The sequence below is a fragment of the Cygnus olor genome, chromosome 4 (assembly GCF_009769625.2).
Source record: "Cygnus olor isolate bCygOlo1 chromosome 4, bCygOlo1.pri.v2, whole genome shotgun sequence".
Classification (NCBI taxonomy): domain Eukaryota; kingdom Metazoa; phylum Chordata; class Aves; order Anseriformes; family Anatidae; genus Cygnus; species Cygnus olor.
In genome coordinates this window covers 68,752,361-68,775,472 of record NC_049172.1, presented here as the reverse complement: position 1 = coordinate 68,775,472, position 23,112 = coordinate 68,752,361, and the positions used below count along the sequence as shown (strand labels likewise).

Below are 23,112 nucleotides of genomic sequence, written 5' to 3'. Positions count from 1 at the left end.
TAGCTCTTCAAATGCTTAATAAAAACGAGTTACTAACCCCACAGATTTGGTCAATGCTCCACAGGAGCAGCCACACCGGGTGGTCCACCACTTCCACATAAATGATGAAGTCGCTTGCTGACAGCTACGGCAACGTCTGCCAACTGGGACTCCTCTGAACTGGTTTTGACTGGGCACTACTGGTCAGCACTTCCGAACGGACAGCAGGACAAACCCTGCCACACCACAAGGTGTGGGTCAGAGGAGCTGCGCATCAGGCCTCTTAGAACCACAGAATCATTAATTTTGGAAAAGACCTCCAGGAACGTCTGGTCCAACCGTCCCCCTACTACCAATGTCACCCACTAAACCATGTCCCTAAGCATCATATCCAACCTATCACAGAATCATTAAGGTTGGAAAAGCCCTCCAAGATCATCTGGTCCAACCACCCCCCTACCACCAGGGTCACCCACTAAACCATGTCCCCAAGCACCACGTCCAACCTTTCCTTGAACACCCCCGGGGACGGTGACTCCTCACCTCCCTGGATAACCCATTCCAATGCCTGGCCACTCTTTCTGAGAAGAAACGTCTCAGAATTTCCAACCTGAACCTCCCCTGGCACAACTTGAGGCCATTCCCTCTTCTGCTTCGTCACCCGCGGGCGCCCAGCTGGGAAGCTGAGGCCTGCCTCAGGGCGCTCCGCCACCCACCACAGGACAAAGCAGAAACCCAGCGGTGCTGGCAGCTTCCCCACACGGGCACATCCACCAGAGGTTCGTCTGAAGACCACTCACTGCAGTCCACAGAGACTCCACTCTAGTGCTCAACCATGAAAAGGCAGGAGAAACGCTGGCCGCTCAGTTCACCACATCTCCCAGACAGGCTGCCACGCAAAAGCAAATTAAGATCTTTGACTCGAACCATTTTCAAAATTGCAGTAAATGCATGTGAAGTAATAGTCAAAAAGCTTCTCCATATGTGCGAAATCCCGGGTGCAAATGTGTTTTAACACAGCAAGAAATAGAATACTACACTACATAGGGGGGGAAAACGAAACAAAAAAGCCTATTGTTCACACTGGATAATCTTAATTCCAAGAAAACTGCAACAATTCCAAGAACTTCCTACAACTACTTGATGGGTGGTTGCAACGGGAACAAAATACTCTTCAGTAAGGCCAAATAATATAATAAGAAGCAATGGTTGTGAATTGGGAGTTTCAGGATGGTCATTAAAAAACAAATTTTTTACAAGGGCGGTGGTGCACAACTAGAATGGGTTGCCCAGAAAGGCTGCAGAAATGCTGTCCTCGGAGGTTTTTCCAAGATTCACCTAGACAAAACCACAGGTCCCTCCAATCGACATTTCGGTGATCGTACAAATCAGAGTGCTTGTAAAGATGTAGTGTTTGACTCAAAAAATTGGCCCCACAAACAAAAATGGTGCACTTAGAACCGTACCAATCCAACCCAATACAGTGCTGTAGGCTTGTTGAGTGACCTGAGCCACCTATAGTCTTTCCACATGGGCTCTCCATAGCTTTTTTACATAGCACAGTGACAGAAACAGCCTACAGACAGTCAAAAAGCAGATAGCTGCAGCTGCACATTTCTCTGATGGCAATGAAGAAACAAAGGTATGTTTCCTAAACCATGCAAGTACAAATCTAGAGCCCCTATCTGGGGCCTGCTGTTCAACCCACCGATCTACACAAAGCCAACTGGAAAAGCAAAGCTTTCCTTTGGCAAATACATGTCCCAAACAAGCTGCTTTTTCCTCAGTGTGGCATGCCTCAGCCAGGCCTAAGCAAAATTAAATGGCCACGGACGCTTGTGACAGCTTACAGGGTGACACTGAAAAATCCTGTCACGTCCGTGCGGGACGGTGGCAATAGCGCTGGGAAGGTGTGCTTGTCGATCCCGCTGCCTTGGCTGGGGAAACCCCCGTGGACAAAGTTGCTGACAGCCTTCCACGTGTTTATGACAGAGAGCACAGGGCAGGCATGTTCTCTGAGCTGCACCCGAAGACATAAACAGCAGTTCCTGCTCTTGACATTGCGCTGCGAGGGCCAGACATCACTTGCAGAAAGCATCCAAATGGCAATGCTCATGCATGATTTCTCAACAAGCATGGGCAAGAGCATAAAATTCAACAGATACAGGTCGAATTCCTGACATGTCCACCTGGTGTATCCTCAAGGTCTCAGTCCCCCTCCTCCCCAGGCTAGAAGAGTGACTCTCTCACACGTACTCATTCTCTTGTTGACTCAACACTGGCTGTAAAAGGGAAGGCCCAACTCTATCAGCAAAGTTTGCTGTCCCATGGGAGGTCCTGGAACTGCCTTATCTGCTCCACACCCTCTCACCCCTACCAGGGGATTGCCCAGTCACGGCACGGAGCTGTCTTGGCCATACTGGGAGGTGGCTTAGAGCTGCACCATCTCCAGCTGTTGGGCAGCAAGGATCTGAAAGGCTGGCAAATGGGCAAGAAACAGCTAAACGTCCATATTCCCATACTGCACATACTCAGTTTCCCTGAGCTAGACAGGGCACTGTCCACTCCACTTTGTTTCAACACCCTCAGCCCAACCATCGTGTACTACTGAGGCATGTATGGGCATGAAACAACACTTGCCTCACAAGAAGGCCCAAGTTGTGCTTTCTGCAAGATGTTTTCAATGCTAAAAATGCTTGCACGGCTGAACATGTGTCTGTATTTCAGATGTCCCAAATTTAGTCTACTAAACTAAGCTGTGTATACAGGGGGTTGACATACTCTCAAATCAACTGCTAAATATACCTGCTTGGTGATGTTCTGCAAAGAAAAGGACACAGTACATCAAACATTCAAATGACATTGAAAATGCAATCATTAAAAGCTGCACTAGTGAGAACAAGAGCTACATTTGAAATAATGCAAAAATTAAAAATTCATAATTTCTGTACTTTAACCACTTAAATCCAAAAACCAGACAGCCTCAGACCCTATCGTAGGATAAGTTCTGTCCTACCCCACAAGTAAAGCCCCCTGAGTTTTTAATACAAGCACCCTCCCCACGCACACACTTCAAAGAACATAAACCTATTACAGGTAATGGGAGCAAAAATTTTGAAATGAATCTAGAATTAGCAATATTATTACAAACTGGACAGAGTTACCGAAGCATTTCAAATTCCTCCTCTCGTGTTTCGCATTTTTTTCCACATTTAAACCTATCCTGCTCCTGGTGCTGTACAATGAAGTTAATATACACAGGTTTAAATATAGAGCAGTTACTAAATCTTTCATTGTTGCATAATGACTATGTAATCTGGATTAATAACGTACCTAGGATAAAGTCAGAGAAGAACCTCTGCACCAAAAATTCACTTCTGGAGCCAAATGTTCTCCAGGTGCTCTGTGAACCAAAAGGGTTTGGGCTGAGCCCACAGCTCCAGGTCAGAGACCCCTGCCATAATCTGTTGTGTTTTCTCCCTAAAGAATGGTGGTTTTATCTCCATACCAGACATGAAATTCAGCATAAAATACAGAAGTGAGCTAACTGCAGTCGTATGATGCTTGCGTTTTTACAGGAAGACTCTTCACAGTTTTATTTACGAAAACCCAGCACCTGTGTATGGGGAGTAGTAAAGTTTTAGTCATAGAGAATCAGCAAATCAGGATCTTTCGCAACTCTTATTGGTCATGATGAATACAGACAGAATTATTATTCATATTTTTATCATCACTTGTTTTTTAAATATGGAGACCAGCATTAAACTTCAGCGTTCACCTGACATGAAGGTAAAATTATACAGACGATCTGCCTGCACGCTGACCCCAGTGCCAGCTCCTTTGTACTGGAGCCCGCCACAAGAAGTCAGGATCTCTTCAGAGCTTCAGCTCTTTTCATTTTATGCACAATCACACTTGAGCGGTGACAAAATTTTGCTGCAAATGGCTTTAATGGTACCGTAAATGAAATGTTCTCACGTCGTTTTCTATATTCACGGTATCGTGGCCATACATACAATATAGGTACACAAGTAATTATATTCTCTGCTCTGCTTAGTCTAAGTCAGTATTCCCAGATACATGCCTTACTCCTCCTTAAGCTAATACTTTTCCTGAAGTATGTGTCAGGAATGATATATTTACAGATCTACAATACTTTTTGTAAGCTACCAAAGATAATCCTGTACCAGTTAAAGGACATGTGTTCACAAAGGTATTTCGAGAGATTATACCTAAAACTTAAATCATAAGAAATAATAGAAAATCATAGAAAAAAATTGTTCTAAGTAAACCTGTTTATTAATGGTCTTTACAGCATTTTCAGTATCTTCAGAAAGAGATCAAATACAGTGGAAGATAACAACCCTCCACTGAAGAATAAAATCCTGTCTTTTCCATATTTATTTCAGTCAGAGACAGTTTGAATAATTTTTTTTTTACTCTACAAAAGGATACCTCTAACATATATTCCTTTTTTCAAAAGAGGGTCATATTCAAGCAGCACAAGCTACTTCAACAAATTTACTTGAGTGAAAAGGAAAGAAAACCTCTTAGTATTAAAGCACTGTACCATGGCAAGGCACCCAGTGTGCTGCACTTGGACATTCTGATTGCTTCGAGACGTGTGAAATATCTGCTCACAGCTCAGTGCCTCAGAGTCAAAACCAGAAAATTCAGCGGTGTCCTTACAGCAAACTTCTTTGGTTCTTATTATACAAGGAAAAAATAAACCAAACATCAGTGGCCTGTAATGGATGCACTTTTCTTTTATTGAATTAAGAACAAAATGCTGAAATTTGTGCTGCAGGTGAAGATTCGTAGAAGGTTTGTTCCAAATATATGTATTTTTTTCTCTTTGTCCAATACCTCACACAGGCCTCTGAAACTACATTCAACAGTGAAGCACGGGAAGGTACTGGGGAAACAAACAGATGCAAAAAGCTCTGAGTTGCCTAATCAAAGTGACTGTTAGTGGATTAAATGCAACACCCTGCCTTGTTTACTTCAGCATTTTCTATGAGTTTCACACTCTACACAGATTTTCAGAGTCCCAAATATTTTTGTGCATCTGTTTCTCTACACTGAAACTCACCAGATAGCTCTAGCAGCCAGGTAGTTGGTGGCCTTCAGGTACTTCACTTGCCTACAAAGGCAACGGCTGCAAGTGTACCTTAAAATCATTACCTTTGAAAGAACCAACATTGCTGTGAACTTGGTCATCCACAAGTTTTCATGTGAACACCTGTTAGAAGTGAGTGGTGATGGTCCTAACTCTTGCACTACCGGGGACAGAAGAAAATGTCTGTTGCCCCTGACAAAGCTTGCCATTTCCATGTTTTCTGCATTTTATCACTCTGAAGCATTCATACTGCCTTTTATTTACTTTCACTGAGTGTCACTTTGGCCCGCTTGCTGAGCCAAGACTACACACTTTTAACTTTGCTTTTTACCTTCAAAAAGCTGCAGATTGTTCACTTTTTAGAATATATGCAAGTACCAGACCTATTCTTACATCTTCTAGCAAGTGTAATTTAAAGGAAATATCTGCAATACCGCAAAGGTATAAATATTTGGCCCGCTAAGCAGCGTGCAGAAAGCTAGCTGGGGACAGGTGGATACTGGTTTATACTCGGAGGTTCTTGACTGCTGACAGAGAGAAAGAAATCTTGGTGCCCAAGTTGTCCTCTTCTCTTCTTCCTCCTTTCCCTGTCCCCCCAGAAACTCCCTGCTGGGTACAGCAGTAGGAGCACCGGGTGACATCGATATTTCTTCATCTCTCAGGAAACCTACAAGCAGCTTTCAATGCTCTTGCACTGGAGGTTGCCACTGGAGGGTGTGCTGTGGAGGCCAGAGTACCCCAATAAGACAGGAGCAAGGTTGGAAAAACAACAGGAGCTCCTGGGGCTCACTTCGGGCTGGAACAACCGTGTAAAGCAGCAACCTGGGCAGCACTGGTGTGAGGCCCAACCTGAGCCTCAGCAGCTGGTGGCTGGCATCTCCCACCCCAAAGCTCTCCTCTGCCTCACCAGGCCCCAGCATGGCCCCTTCTCTGCGGCCCGTCCACTGCTTTTTGTCCACCAGCGGGTGCCAGAAACGGGACCTGAAGCACCAGGACCGATGCTCACCTCAGCAGCCAAGCTTGCCCCTTGCAAGGCCCTGGGTGTCCCTGGACTCAGGCCGTCCCTTCAGGAGCGTCTCCCACAGCAGCAGCAGAGCATGAAACGTCCCGGAGTCACACTTTACTTTGGCCAGCAGAAGAAATAAAAAGCCCTGCAGTACATCTAGTGCCTGTTACCATCAAACTCCTCAATCTTCTCCCACTCAAGCACTCCTCCTGCCGCAGTGACGCGCGCAGGAGCTGTCATGGAGGCGTGTGAGACGTGACATTGGTGTGTCCCCCTGCCGGCGCCATCCCACCTCACACACACCCCAGTGCCCGAACTGCCTGCAGACTGACCCCACAAGAGGACAAAACCAAAGCGCAGCGCTGGGTTTCCCACCGGCCTGTTTTCTTCACGGCGGGCTGGCAGGGGAGTACGCCACGTGCAAGGCAGCACGGTGCGAGCAAGGAACACCAGCAACTCTGACTGGTACCAGTTTTAGCTGCTGGTGAACCACAGCCTCAGGACTGACATCTGACCACTCTCGTCTCGTCCCGTGTTTTTCCAGTGCTCCTCCTCCCTGCAGTCAGGCTTGGCTTTCACCAGTTCCCCCAAGCTTCAGCCCACTGTCGTAAGCTGCTCTGTTTTGAACAGCAGCCACGGAAGGTTTAACAGCCCTTCATTGTCTCAGGTCTCCGAGATAAGTAACAGAAACATGCAGAAATTCGAGATGTGCTTCTCGGAAAACGTCAATAGGAATTTACAAGGGATATACAGGGATTCCCAAAAGCATCCCAAGCAAACAATGGCAGCTGGATGCCATTTGCCTTCCCTGGATGGTTACCACCTCAAAGCTACACGTAAAGGATTTCCCCATCCTCTGACCAGAGGCAATGAAATCTCTGACCTTGCAAGAATCTGAGGCAACAGAAACCAAACATTACGGTAACTGCTGAAATCATCTGCAGTAAGTTTTCACCCTTGTATGGATTTTTTTCCTCAGTTTAAAAAAAAAGAGATTCTAACCTAGTACTGTAGCCTTCAAGGTTGTGCTCACCCATAGAGAACAGTTTTCTGTATTTTAAACCTTCAAAGTCAATGTCAAACAAGTGTGAATAATTCTTACACCTACAAAAAAGGAATTTGTTTCTAATGTCTTCTGGTTTTAGCCCTGGTATCTGCTGATTATCTTTTAACATTTACCTCTCAGATGCTTGTGAGCAGTAGCAAGAGGTATCGCATAGTGCAACGGGCTTAGCATCACATGTGCCACATCTGCGTAATACAGGCAGATGAACAACAGTGCCTTGTGGGGAAACACACAAGTGACGGCAATACATTTGTACATACTTGAAAATACAGTCTACAAAAAAAATCAGCCTTGTTTTCATTAAATTTATTAAATAGTTTTTTTCAGCCAGCCTTATACTTGTTTGTTTCACACATTATAATGCACACATTGCAACTTAGTAGTCCTCCTAAATTAGACCTCTCAAATCCATCTGTCTTACTGGCACTCAAGTTTCTTACACTACACTACAGGGAGACTTCGGATCTGAAGTTTGTCTGTTACCTCAGAACAGCGATAGACCAAATTAGATAAGCAAAGTGTCACTGCAAGATCAGACCGCTCTGGTATCAAGCGGTTTTAATTCCCACTTGAAGTTACACAAGATACACACGTACTTACACACAGTCCCTCTGAAACCCCAAAAGTGGATCACGACTCTCCATCCTGCACACGGGAGCAATGCTGCCCTGGTCTTTGCGAGCAGTGGAACACAATATTCTGTCCTGCACGGCAAATCCAAGCCTCCTGCCACAGGTTTGCAGTCCTACAACAGGCATGCTTTCCTTTGCTACCTTTCCCAGAGCTCTTGTCAGGAATTTCTTGAGGACTGCAGAGCACAGGTTGAAGAGAACTGAGCTTACTGAAATAAGGAAAAACTCTGTTATCACCAGGGGTTTGCACAAGCGGAGGGGAACGGGATAACTGTGATTTTCCACAAATCAACAGCTCGCCAAAAGGTGGTTTAAGAGGACAGATACCCCCACCAGCAGCTCTGGGAGCACTTACATCCCTCACCCACCAGGACGAAGGCGCAAGGTGCAGCGTGGCACCGCACAAGCTACGCGGTCACCAGCCGACAACACCCCAGCGCAAGTCACTGCTTACAAATCAGCCCATGGCTTCAAACCGGCTTTAATTATCAGACTGTTTCCCCACATCAAAATGCTAAGCAAGAACATCGTGTCTCAGGACAGTTGCCAACAGGAAGGATCTTCAAAAAAAAAAAACGCGGGGGTGGGGGGACGACAGTGCTTAGAGAAGCCTAGAAAAGTTGAGCTTTAGCACAGCGCTAAGCAAGAGGAGCACAGCACAAGGCCTAGCAAGCTCCTTCTGCCTCATTTTAAACCTCCCTAAAGACCTAGTTATTTTATACGTATGTCAAATGTGTTCAAGAATTATTTTTTTTTACACCACTGTATGATGTCAAATTAAAGGAGAGGCAAGTCAGGCTGAATTATTTTAACTAAATTAAAAACACGCATTGCCTTCACACGCTGAGCGCGAGGTCTTTGGATGGCAGACAGCTGTGACTGGATGGCCTCTGCCTGCCTGAAGTCAAACGGAGAGTGTGATGCCACAACATCAGGAACACTGGACACCTGTGGTTGCCATTTTACTGTCTGTTATATCCATATGAAAAGGAAAAACCCAGTGACCAGTGTGACCCTAAGGGCCATCTCTAGCCTGACAAATGCCACAGGAGCCCCGCCTGGCATCAAAGGCATGAGACACCACAAGAAACTACAACAATTCAGACGGCGCTTTTAAAACCTATTTAGAGTTAAGGCAACCATATCTCCATTTAGGCACCCAGACAATCACTTTCTCCTTCTCAGAGGTAGGAAGCGTTAAGTCTGACTCAGAAATTAAGTGAATTAAGCGTCAGAAATGGGTGTTCAGTGCGTTTCTTACTTCTGTTTTTGCTTGTGCTGATACTTCCTCAGCACCTGCCTCTACCAAAGCTTCACAGCCATCTTAGAGTAGCAAATGGCGGATGCTTGCGCATGAAGGAGCAAAGTTAATTTGCTTTTAGGGGAAGGAGCCGGTGGGTACTGCTGCCTTTACTGCTGTAGATCTCCGAGATGTCCTCCAGCGAGGAACCTGGGGTGCCTTCTCATCCCTGCCGGAGACAGCAGGGTGCCTGTTCCAGCCAGCCCAAGACAGGCTCAGGCCCCAAGTGAAAACACCAAAGGAAAAGAAGAAAAGAAGTCACCCTGAAGTAAATAATAACAAACATCCCCAAACATCTCGCTGTACGCCTCAAACTCTGTCACTGACACCTTGTAATTAGAGGTGGATAGAAAAGACTGAACGTAGATGCATATATAAACAAATTTAGGGGAAGAATTAAATACACTGGCTGTAATTAAACATGGTCTGTTCCAAGACTACAACAAACCAGAAGCTCAGCAACACTTACATGGTGTTTTTCCCCAAAACAGTGGCCCAGAATGGTGTCATGGGACAGTGGAGGGTTGCAGCTATCTGACAGCCCTGCCTCAGAGTTTAGCTTTAGCTTGCCACAGCACAGATAGTGCCTTGTTTATAATATAATTTCCGTTCTATTTCCTTTTCCATTGAGCAGCACAAAGCTGATTGTCTCTGTGCCAGACAGGGGACAGTTGAGCAGAATATGAAAGCAATCCATTTTGAGACGGTAAGGTATGGCACAGCTTTTCACAACTCTTCCCCTTTCCTCCTTCCTCCTTCCCCACAAAATTCAGCCTGGATTTCTTAAACGCAGCGTTCTGAAATTATCTGGCAATAAAAGGAAAAACCTGAAGTTTGGACCCACTTGCCATGGGAGTATGTAAATCCAGGCAATGGGAACCGAGACACCTGCCAGTCTATTTCGAATACCTGTGAGCACCCAAACCCAATAACTGCTTCTAGCCAAACATACACAACCAGCTCCCAAATTTCCCTATGAGAAATTATTTGCTCCACCCACGCTGTGTTTATTTCAGCAGGCAACACGACAGCACTCACCTATCGGGATTAAGTCAGCTTTCTTAGGGGAATTACAGGGTTTGCTACCTTCATGTTTTGTAAACGCCAGCTAACGTGGTAGGTAGGACAGTGTCTGTGCCACTGATATTTGCAAACGCTGACAGTTCTCCCGACTTTAATAGCAACTGCTGAGTTCTGACAGCGACTACATGCCAGGCAGGCCCTTATTTAGCAGCTTGTATCTTCATTTAGTTACCTAAATGGAAACAGCCACGAAACAAAGGCAGATAGATTTGTTAGGCATTAATCCCAGGATGCCTATTGGGAGGACAGGACTCACAAATACTTCTCCAGGCTTTTAGAGACATTTCAGTACATTGAGAGGCAGCCTCTGTCTCCTGAATCTTTTGCATTCTTACCATTAAGTTAAAACCTAATCCAGGTTTTCTTAATGTAGGGCATGTAGCCCGTGACAAGAGTTATTAAAGTTAGGAACATTGCAACAGATGACCTCATGTACATCCAAACCCACACCTCTCCTGTATCAGCTGTGTCAATCTCCTTACACTACGTAATTAGTTATGCTAATTTGTGTAGAAAAAGAAATTGTGTAACATAAACGAGGATTAAAGAGACGTACTAGCCACTCGCAACCTTTGGCAAGTCCTGCCACTCCGCTCTACCCTCACGGGACGCGCACACAGCTCGGCATACACGGCTCCTATCTCGGAACACAGCACTCCACGAAATCCCAAAACAACCTCTCCTTCCAAAAATAGGAAGAGCCTTAAGAGACGAAAAAAGGAAAATCTTACCCGCTCTTGTGAACTGCACTTTTTAGGACAAGGAAAGTCTGGATCACGTGTGTGGGGCTTTTGGTGGTTTTGGTTGTTTGTTTTTCAAAAAGAGGCCCAAATTCAACTGCTGTGAAGGAAGAGCATTATGCTTTTTTATGCTTATGATCCACCAGCTTAGAGCTTCCAGTTCATGCTTAGAGCTTCCAGAACCAGAACTGCACGCTCTGTAGCCATCCAAAAGTGCTGTGGGGTCTGGCCAGGCTCGGATGCGGGCACACACAGCTCCTGCTGATCCCCCTGAGCTGAGCGCAGAATTGGGCCAACAGCCTGCCTTACGCTACCCCACCATGTGCACCGAGGAAAAAATAGAGTGGGAATTAATAGACCTGTGAAGGAATTCCAGGCAGTATATCGAAGCCACGGACTGTTACGCTGGCAGAGAGTGAGAAGGGAAGGCGGCACAAGGTGCAAGAGGAAAGCACGTATTGTTCCATTCAGAAGGCACCGTCTGAATTTGGGACCAGGCCACATTATACCCAGTGCAAAAACAGTGTAAGCATCCAGTGGAAAGGATTTAAAATAGAGCTAGAGGTGCCGACACAGCATGGAGGGGATGGAGCAAGAAACAGAATACCATCACCTCCTGCAGTCTAGGTTGCTCCCTCAGTGTCTATCTTGACCAGAGATGCTGGGTCACCAGAAACATTGTGCTCAGAACGTGCCTGGGAGAAAATAACCCTCTCTCCTGGAAGTTTGGCAAGTCCTGAGCACAGAGCTCATCTTGCCTTAAACAGCCGAGCCACGCTGCTGGCTTGTGGGTGCATTGTGACCTCTGCACACCGTGGTAGGCACCGCTTCTGCGCTCCCAGTGTTCGCCTGTGGGCTCCCACAGACAGGACTGGTTGGGATTCAGTCGAGGATTCCCATCGTGTTACGCAGGACTAGCTCCAGAGGCCAGCTTCTTAAAGCCCATTAGCTGCCTGAATACCTTAAGCAAATAAATAAATAAATCGAGTTGCAGTTTCCTTGCTCAGCTGTAACTAAGCAAGCTTAAAAGGAAAAACACTTTTTTCCATATCTGGTTCAGCAAATCTCCTCCAGTTAACAGAGCAGTCACCGGCGGGCTTCTCTCCCCCTCTTTGCAGGGTGTAAGCACCTAGCTGTTGTCTGTACAGTCCTGAAGCACCTGGAAGCCTGCCCCATCGCTCTCTGATCTGTACAAGAGCCACCACTATACCATGGTGGATAAGAACTGGTCCTGTCAATTAGCAGATGCTGAGAACGTAAACCACCTCTCACACAGCCCATTAGAGGCAGACACACAATGGGCTCATGTTTGGAGAGAGAGGGATGAACAAACGCAAGTGGAAAAAACACGCGCACTTGGTTTCTCGCCCATCTGCCTTCTGCTCGCTGCTTGTCTGGCCAGGAAGCACGAGGCATTTTGGAGCCCGAGCCCATACATAGGCCCTGTAGCGCAGAGCCTACTTCAGCAGGAAAAAGGACAGGACAATTTGGTCAAGAGAGTACTTTAGTCCGTTTTTCATTGCTGAATAAAAGCTTTGCCCAAAGCACGAGGATGTGTGTATGTCTGACACCTGGAATATAACTTCCTTAGCCGCCTGATTTCCAAGCTTCATCAGCTTAATGCACTCCTCCCTTCCAGAAGGGCAGTCTACATGGGAAAGCTCTTTTGTCGGGAGTGTGTAACCTACGTCACGTTGCTGTGGGCCCCGAAAAGACAATACTTCAGTGCACAGGCATTTACAATAGCTATTGCAGCACGTTGCGCACGGCGAGTCACAGGTCCTGACATCTGCTGAATACCGAGAGACGGGGAGAAGGTGAGGGAAGAACAGCACCACAGTGCGAAGCTCTAAACCTTCTGATTCCTTTAATTCCATGGATTCATCAGACTCAAACATGGGACAACTCAACAAAACCACAGGATTCAGTTTTTCAGTTCTGTGGGTCCGGTTCTTTGAAGACTTTGCTAAACAAGCTCCAGTAAAAAAAACCTGCTTATAGCAACTTAAGACACAAACCCCACCACATGCTTTGCTCCTCAGTTGGAAGCCTGAGGTTAAAGTTCAGGCAAAAAGGGTTTGAGCCAGCTGTGGCAACACCATTCATTCACTTGACTGCTGCAGGTGGGATCCTCCAGGAGGCAGAAGCAGCCTGGAGGGGAGCAGGTACCTGAATCATGGCTCCTGCCCGCTCCCAAAGGCGATTCAGCCTCTTAAGACACTACCTGCAAAGGTATCTTTATTGCAATTCATCTGAAAACCTCTTTACACCGACCAGATGGCATAGAAAGTCTTTGGCTTGGTGGGAAATTAACAGTATGGAGGTTAAGTTCTGCTACTAAGCCCAGGTGGTTGCCCAAACTAACGTAGCAGCCACGTATGGGGATGGTTTGTGTATAATCTGCACGCGTCCTAGCGATGGCAGCAGAGGTTACAGACCCATTACAACAATGATTTCTGTACCAGGTCAGCAAGACCCATCCAGTTCAGCAATCTCTGGGCAGCAGCAGCCAAAACTGGATGTTAAGGAGAAGCATTAAACTGACAAAGGAGTGAAGTGTGCTGTTCTGTACTGCAAATTAATCCCGTCGCTCACAGAAGCGATCCCACCCTCCCTGAGCTGGCATCAGGGCGTGCCTGCGACAGGCAGCTGGATCAGGACAAGGAACCGGCTGAAAAAGCAAACTTCTCCCTTCCCTGCCACGTCAGGAGGCAGCAGGACCACCAGCAGCCGGGCTGGATTAAGCTCACGATGGCAGCCCAGCAACAGGACACGTAGCAGGTGATCCTTCTGGGGAAGCAGCCTCGCGTCCTCAGCCTCCAGCGGGCACTCAGGGGATTTCCTGAGCCAGCAGCCGCACCGTAACCTCGCAACAGGATGGATCGATGCAGTTGTATCTTTTATGCTGCACAACGGTACCAGCTGTGATGGCAATCTGCGATTTGGAAAAGGCAGCTTGTAATAAAAATAAACACTAAGTGTTGTTTTGCTATGCTATTATTTCAGTGACCTTTCAGTTCTGTATCAAAACCTCCAAGTTTATCAGCAACTGGCGATTGCACCCTTTTTATTAACCCTGCCATTTAGTAACACGAAGAACCACAGACAGAATTTCGAGACCACTCTCTATGCACTCTCCAAACTCAAAATAACCCTAATGGGGGAAATTAATGTAACGTAATCGTGAATGTAATTGTGCTCCCGGCAAGCTCATCCGCGCTCCTTTCATGAGAACCGATGATCTATTAGAATTTAACTTCAGAGGCACCTACTCTTATTTATCAGCTAATGCTGCACGTCATAATTCTTCCGTCAAAATACAGATATTTAAGCAAACCCTCTATTTATATACAGGTATCTGCTTCATACACATGATGGTGCAATATAACAACATTTGCCTGGCAAGATTTTGGGTTTAAGGACTGCCCAAAGCACTACACAGAACTCAGGAGCACGTTACCTTCTGCACGCGTGGGAACACACTTTCACTCTCCCCCTGATCAGCACCATAAAACGATATATATTGGGCTGTATATAGAAAACCGTATATATTAGGCTATATTACCCATTTCAGGAAGGATTGTTTTCTTCTACTAGAAGGTGCTTGCCGTGAAGATGCTGCAGTGCTGGGCACCGCCGTGTCCGTCTGCCCAGCGACATGAACCAGCACCCTCTTCATTACATTCCCAGTGCCTCCCAGGGATTTACTGTCTTCAGGAATGCACACAGGATGATTCCTACCACTGCTGATCCACCCCTTTCCCTCCTTCTTGATTAAAAACTGAATAAAACTCAGTTTATAATAAAATCGGCTTGGCAGAGGCAGGAGATAACTGTCCATCCAGATCAAGCCTCACCGCATTCACCCAGCCAAACAAGTTGCCAGCTTGGGGACAGCAACACGTGGCCTGCCCATTTCGAGGAACACTACAGCAGATGCTTTTTATTAATTTCCTCACTAACTCTGAAAAGCTGTGCTTTAAAACCATCCAGTTTCGTGAGCTGTTTTCAAAGGCTTTGCCATCAGAAGGACAAGATCTTGACCATGCAGAGCTCCTCACAGCCAGGCAAAAGGAGTGGAATCGCTCTGTCAGAGATGCCCGAAGTGTCAGCCCCAGTGCTCCTGTTCAGGACTCCCCCTGCTTTGGACAAGCAAGGACGCAGGGAAGCGCCACTTCCTCCTGCAGTCCTGCACGAGCTGCAGGGACAAGTCCAACACGAAGAGCAGAGGGCAAATGACTCACTGCCTTCATGCCGCGGTGATCTCAGTGCAATCTTGAGAGGGCCATACCTCGCTTTTTCATGACTTAGTTTCAATGAATGCAAAGAAACGAGATTACGCCGTGTCGTTTTAAGATGCTCCGGTCCCCTAGGGGTTCTTGTTTTTACACTGGGAAAGCTGAATTCCTCGGTATAGCTGTCAGGTTAGATTGACTGAGAAATATCCGTGCAGAAAGTCATGATTACCGATGCACTTGCTATTTACGTTGCTCACTGAAGGCTTACTGATACAATGCTCTGGCTAGAAACATAAAAATACATGTATATTATCTGTTGTATCATCAGAAACTGGTTAAATTTGAGTGCTGTTCTGATTGACATCCCTTCAATTATTAAAATATCTTCTAGAACATCACCTTTCCTCGGGACAGATTTCTTTCCTCCCTGCTTTTTAGTTAGGGTGGGTTTCTGTTTCACAGTTCTGAGATGCAAACCTTAATCACAGCAAACCAAAACAGGACTGCCGTCACATGGACAACTCCTTAGAGAGTGTCACTGTAACAGACCACATCCAAGTTCTGTATCCTGTTGAGAGTAAAATCAGAGAGAAAGGAATTTTACATACAAACTGCTAACAAACACTTGACTGTAGTTTTAGTCTGAAGTCTACCACTTAACGAAGAGTTTCTGCTGGAATTTTGTCTCTGTTTCCATTTGTCTTCCTCTGAGCATCCCCGCAAGAGCGTACAGACGACTAGCCCAGCAGTAGAAGATGCAAATCAAAGTAGTGGTGCCAAACAGCACCACCTGCACTCACAGAGAAAGCAACTGCTGACGTCAAAGTCAGAGATAAAACCTCCCATGAGCAACACAGACGCAGAACGTGGAGCGGCACCGTGTACCCACAGATGGCTACGAGGCTCTCCGGTTAGCGCCAGCTCTGGCTACCCTCATCCAGGAAACAAGGGCCCCGGTAAAATGAAAACCATTTCCCTGCCCTCCGGCTCGCAGCCCACGCGAGGGCCGGGGCCAGGAGGAGGACGTGAGCAGCCATCTCCTCGCCTCCTCCCCGTCGAGCTCCTGGGAGATAACCAGGCACACCTCGGCCAGAAGCGTCGCGGCTGGGCTGACTCAAAGGCGCTGGGGCTGGGAAGGATCCACCTCCAAAATCAACAGGCAGTGCTCCACAGCTGGCAGGGCAGGGCTGCGTCGGGGGACGTGGCCGCCGCTGCAAGGACCAGCTGCTGCAGGGACCGGCAACGGCTGTGAATCATTAAACTTTACAAGATGCTTGACGGGGTTTAAGGCAGTTTTGGTAAAGCGGAGCGAAGAACAGTACGATCGGTATTATCAGCTCGTAAAGCCACGGGGCTGGAGGAGGGGGCTGGTAGAGGAAAAAATTTACAGGAGTCCTTCAGACCAATACATTGGGTAACCAGAACCATGCACACTTCATCTGCTTTGGTGAACATTTTTTTTTTTTTTTGGTAAATCCAAGGCACCTGCACTATTTTGCAAGTTCACACCAATCACCAGGAATAATAAAATCTGGCTCCAAGGGACAGTGTAACTTCAGGAGGTACAGCAAGCAGCAGCAGTTACAAGTTCTAGTTGTACAGTCCCGAGACACGCCTTGCTGTTTACCTATTTTGACCTTGAGATGACAGAGAAAAAAATCCAACACGGCAAATACTACACAGCACACTACTACGCAGGTACAACACAGAACTGAAAGCGAGAACAGAAATTGGACAATGAATAGATCCCACTTCTGCCCCTGCATCTGCTGCACCCGACGTGCTGCGCTGCTTAAACATGCCAAGGCAGAGCAGAGGAAAGGAGAGGCAGCTCCATGCTCGGGTTATAAAAGTGACTGGGAGCAAAAAGAAGGAATACGCAGGTTGGATGATGAGAGGAATGACAGAGCAGAGGGAAAGGAAGAAATAGAAGAGAATATCTGGAAAGAGGATGGAAAAAAAATAAAAGACAGCGATAAAGAAGCACAGCTGGGGCAAAAGATTTAAAAAAAATTTAAAAAACTGTCAGGGAAGGGCAGAATTTTGCACGGAGTTGTTTTCTGGAGGGATCTGTCAGCTGATTTCCCTGCCGTAGCCACGGCACTGCGTTCTGCAGCCCAGGCCTGCATCTGCGAGCAGTTCCTCTCATCTCCAGCTGACCACGTGGCTATTAGGCAGGGCTACAGTTTACTCATATTACAATTAAACTACAGGAAAGCATGTCGGCATGCAAGGGAAGTGCTGGCCGAGCTGCTACGTAACTGTGGCCACAGAACAGACTTTTAAAAAAAAAAAAAGCCCCAGTGAGTTCAGTCTTGTTGTGCCACCAACCACTTTCTGCACACTTAGAAGCAGGCGGATAGCTTGAAGTCATCCGTGTTCACACACAGCCCTGCCTTCTTTGGATCCGTGAAACCCCAAAAGCCACAAGCTAGCGAAAAAGGCCAAGAACTACCCAAAAGACAGCTTGCCCTGCTGCCTCGATGGAGTGCCAGCACGAGGACGGGCACCTTTGGCACGCTGCATCCTCAGGGCAGTGCACCCCAGGAGGCTTCCTACAGCTAAACTCCACCTGCGAACAAACCCTGACAAGATACAGCAGACATTTAAACAGTCTCTAAAAGCGTGCAAACACGGATCCTCTAAAATTCACATCTCAGGGACTAAAACATCCGCACAGCACCGAGCACCCCGCGCCAGGGCTGCAGCTTTCCAGCATGCACGCAGCTCTCTGGGCATGACCTGTACCAGCAAGGAAGCAGACCAAGGGGAAAAACGTCTGTAGGTATCAACACGCAATAGAAATTGCAAGGCTAAAACTAACTGTTCTCAAAGTATGCCTAAAGTACAACAAACAATCCCTTGTGGCACCTTGTTCCCTGAAAATCATCTGCCTCCAACACAACGCACCTCTAGGAAACAGGTGCTGCAAGCGGATTCATTGTTAGGAGCAGTACAGTTAACCACTTACAGCATTAATCAGTCAAAAACTAATTATCAGGGGCATTTAAAAAGTAACATACTTAACATAAAAAAACAAAGCAACGTTATACCTACTAGATTTAAGTTGACAAAAAAACAGCACTTAAATGATTTGGTGCAGAATGAATAATTGTCAAATACTCTTAATTAAGCACAGTCACTCTCATGTCAGCCATAACATCTTTTAATTTGCTTTATTCTCAAGACTTACCTATGTTTTTCTAGTTCGTTGTGTGATGACCTATTAAAAAAAAGAAAAGAGATATTAGAGAACAGGATAAATACCAAGACTTCAGAATATTAAAAAGCCAACGCCTGCGTATGTTGCAGAAGAGCTCTCTAAAATCTATACTTATAGGTATTATGAAACAGCTTTGCTGTGAAATTGGCTCACTTTTACATCCCTTAGATACTTCAAGGTACCAACTTCATTTCCATGAGTAAACCGTGGGTTTGTGGGGAATTATAATGAATTTGCATATATAAAGTTTTCAATAGATTCAGAGACTGAGTTGGACGTGAAAAAATGATCAGGTTAGTAATAAAAACAGCCCACAAGATCTTTATCTGCAAAGAAAAATTATGAGGGGGCAGAAAGCGTTAGAAGATCTAAACGGCAATGGGTAAGAGGAAAAAGCCCCCAGAAAGCTGGCTTCCAAGCCCAAGGAGAAGCAGAGGGAAAAAGCAGCAGCGAACCACCGCCATTGCTGTTGACATCTTTATGACAAGACAGAGGAATCCTCTGAATTCTTCCGAGCCTACAAACAGAAGAAAAAAACACAGTCCCTGAACTGACCACATCAGTACACAATTCTCCTCCAGGCTACTAGGATTCAAGATTTGTTCTTCCTCCCAGCTGATGCCCCTGGTTCTTTTGCCATTCGAAGGCAGCCCTAACTTCTTGGAGGACTTGTGATTCCCCCAACTGATTCAGCTGGAAATACCAATTTTATTTATTTACACGGCGCGGACTGAAAACACTCCCAAAATCAAGTCATTGTCACCACTTCAAAACCAGCAACTCCCCAGCCCGTTACTTTTGTCCAGCTAACTCCGCTTCCAGTACGTAAGGATCAAAAGACACATCAAGGCAGCAGCAGATCGCGGCAAGGCAGCTCTCCTACATCGTGCCACAACCCTGTGCCCGCCCTGGGCGTTACGTGCTGACAGAGGTGGCTGTGCTGAGGCCCGGGGTGCAGGCACTCGGTCCGTTCTCACCCGCAGGGCGAGCGGGGACACCTCGGGGTGTGAAATCCCTCCCGTGGAAACGCACGAGCTGCTCAGCCGCAGGATGCTCTGCCTCCCCCTGCATGCACGCGGGTGCCGCAGCAAACCTCGATGCACTACGAACGAGAGGGACAAAGAAAGGAGAGCTCACGCAAAGGAGTAACTATTGACCAAACCCACCCGCGATTCAGTGCACGCCGGCACAACGCCTCATCTCACAATGCGTTAAGTGGACGGCCCCTCTGCAGGTGAAACAGAACTCAAACACGTCCAAGGTTCAGCACTGATGCTAATCTGCTTTTGCTGGAAAGCATCCCGGCGTTGTCGCTAAGACATCAACCAGGTCAACCATTACCTGGTATCATTTTCTGAGTAGCCTAGGAATTATTTTTTTAACCTGATGCATCAAGTGAGCCACAGCCAGCTAATAGATGTGTTCCTCCAATGCCAGGCAAGTGGTCCTGAGCAACGCAGCCAGACCGAAAGCGGTTTAAAGATGCTCTGCGCTACGTCGACAGGTGAAGGTGAACTGAGTTTATTGCGGTTTACTGTCTTTGCCATACGACCACATAAGGGGGTGCTGTTTTTATTTTCCACTTTTACATCCACCGAAATAGATCACACTTTTGCTCCACAACAAGTAAACACTGCTATGCCAAACCAGCAAAAACAACAAACACACAGAAAAAACAAGTTCAGTCTGGAACCGCTGTCCCCAAACACAATGTCACACAGATGATGTTCACAGGGGACTCTGAAAGAGAGATAAAACATAGGTATGCCTAAAATGATCTTCACGGAGGGACCTCCCTCACTTTTTGAGGATTATACACGAGCTCGCCGTAGCCAAGCCTGATCCCCCTGGTTCACACCTGACTTTGGTGACACCAGCAGGAGAAGCACTGACCAAAACTGAAGCCAGATGCATCCCGGCCAGCTGTGGGGCCACAGCTGCACTCCCTCATCGTGCCAGGCACAAACGAGGGGCTACAAAGCAGTGTGCAAGCACAGGCACCAGCTGCACACTGCATGTAGCACCAGGAGGCTGAGCACCAGCTGATTCACACGCCGGCTGATTAACGCACCGCCTGATTAACGCGCCAGCTCTCAGGCCCAGCCCGGGAACCAAAACTGAGCGCACTGACATTTACCTGACAGCTGCTCCAGCTACAGAGCAGGCTAAATGCCCTACAGCCTGACAGGTCAGCTCTGACAATTCATTAGAAAGCACAGTGTGTTTGGTTGCTTTGGGAGGGGGCCTGGGGAAGAGATGAACATCTAAATACTATTTACTTTCTCCTTCTTCTGCATATCACAAGAATATCCACCTCCTTTTAATGCTACCTGAAGTGAGGGAAAAGAAAGTGAGAACTGGTCTGCAAGCGCTACCTCAATTTCAAAGTGGAGTCTTATTATTTCAGTAATAGGGAGTGGGCCAAGACTAAGACAACATATAAATAGACATCCATATAGAAGAAACAGGTCTGTGAGCGCAGTTTTCGGAGGAATGGTCTGCGGAACTCTTCAAAAGTGGCTGCAAGAGCAGGAAGACTTTTGGTGTTCAGGTTAAGTCCTTTACGTTGGGTTCTCCATGCAAGATCCTGGGGAGCTGGGGTAGCACTGGTACGTGAGAGGTGTCAGTGAAAGGGTTCAGCTGAAAAAGGGAACAAAATTTAAAAAAATCGTCAACAAAAAGGATTCAGCAAGAGATCGGGAGTGCCGCTGCTCTGCACCACGCAGCGATGATGACCACGCAGACTTGACCAGCGATGATGACCACGCAGACCTGACCAGCGATGGCACTGCTGACCTGAGGCACCCCTAACACCCGTTCAACGCACGCCGAGCAGTTAACCACCTACGTAGCAGCACTTGTGTTCTCTTGGCGAATGAACTGTCAAACGAAGGCTTGGAAGAAGGGGGAGGAACCAAGTAAATTCCTGTTTTGTTTTTGCAAGATGCCGCAACATTTCCAGGAGCACTTCCCCAGCCTGGGATCAGAGCCCCGTTCCCCTCCGCAGCCTTCCTCCCGAACCTGCGCCTGGACAGAGCTCAGCCCTTTGTGCAGGCGCTGTCACAAGGATGAGACAAACACAGAAAAGAGCCCTCCAAAACCCAAGCGACCTCCTACCGCTGAGCTGATGAGAGACCCCGCTCCTCCTCAGAGAAACCCAGGCTGGCTCCAGCCAGGGAGCCAGCTCCAGGCTGCGGGTCACCGATACGCTCCCAGTTCCCAACGCCTTCTGCAGCACGATGGTGAGCAGAGCTGGCTAGGCATCGGCGTGCTGAAAACACAGGCGAACATCCTGCATGCACCAGGGCTTTCAGGTAGAGGCAGGGCTGGGCAGGCGCTGCACAAGCCACGTGCAGAGGGCAACACAAAGTCACGCAACCCGGCGGCGTCGGAGGACACAACCCCACCTCAGGTTGCGCAGCACTCGCAGGGCTGCCAGAGCAACAGGCAGTGTAAGAACTGAACCGCCTGCATTTCACATGTTGTCCAGGCCAAGGGAGCAAGGACAGAGCAAGAAGTCGTACGGGATGCTGCACGTGAAGCTTCTGTATCTGATTCCAACTCCTGATGTGCTGCGGTGCGAGCGCACAGCTCGTAAACCTCGCCATCTTGCCGCTGCCCTGGATGTCACCTCCACGTGGCTTTTCCCTGTAAGGATCCTGATCCACTTCCAGGGAATTCCTTGTCCTCACCCATCATCTGCCATGGGACACACACGAAAATACCAGGCCCTGCAGCACGTGGGGCCAGGACGAGCGTAAGACCAAAGTGCGGGCACGCAGGCGTCCCGCCTCTGCGAGCTGCTCCCGGGGTGTTTTTCCATTTGGTTTCATCTGGGCACACCACTCACAGCCTGCCGGTACGGAATTAATCCGCCAGAAATGGCTTCTGCATTCTCCTCATAGCACACGCGGCACGCTCCCTCGTGCACAGCTCTGGCTCCTGATGCAAGCTGGCGCTGCCACATGCTCGCAGCAGCGAGCTCGGAGGCACTTCTCAAACATCGATGATTTTTCCCCCGCCCCCCCCCCCCCTCGCTTACTTGAAGGCTGCAACTCCTCGGCGTTCCAGGCTCCTCGGCGGTGACAGAGCAGTTGGTGAGATTTAGCATATCAGGACTAAAACGCATCATTTTAAAAACAAACACGGTGCTATCGATTGCTGCCCCTCTGCTGAGGGTTTTAGGGAAGCAGACCCAGGGGGATCCAACCAATTCAGAAAGCCAGGCAAAAAAAGCAGAGGAGTCATCTCCACAGCCTGCTTCACGGTGTTTTATTCTCAACCTTCCATAAAATAATAATAAAAAAAAGATAAAGAAAAGAAAAATCAGGCTCTGGTCCCTCAGCTGCTTGGCGTGGGCATGGAACAACATCTGCACGGAGCAAGGGGCTTGCTCTGCGGGGCACGGGCTGCCTCTCGCCGCGAGCCAACACTAACAGAGGAATTCGGACACGAAGCTCTGTTTTCATTTGAAACACCAAACGCAGCTTTCATCCTTTTCTGCCCATAACCCTTCACCAGAGCACGGCACCGAGTACGAGTCTATTTATGTAACACTCCAACAAAAACACCGATTTTGATAGATATAGGAGATATATTTATAAACGGGCGCTTATTTTGCTTTCCTTCCCCCCCACCTTCCCTAAAGCAGCTCCTAAATTAACACGCCAAGCGCCGCACCGCTGACGTCCAATTCCTTTCTCTGCAAGTCAATTTATCCGTGACC

At 47.5% G+C, this 23,112-nt stretch overlaps 1 protein-coding gene across 3 annotated transcripts in view; it reads right to left on the bottom strand.

Moving 5' to 3' along the window:
* MXD4 (MAX dimerization protein 4) overlaps positions 1–23,112 on the bottom strand; it is a 44,500-nt gene that overhangs the window by 16,851 nt on the left and 4,537 nt on the right. For all 3 annotated transcript variants that reach the window (XM_040556358.1, XM_040556356.1, XM_040556357.1), the window contains exon 3: positions 18,357–18,386. In XM_040556358.1, coding sequence (XP_040412292.1) covers positions 18,357–18,386 — 30 coding nt within the window. The remainder of the gene's footprint in view (positions 1–18,356; positions 18,387–23,112) is intronic.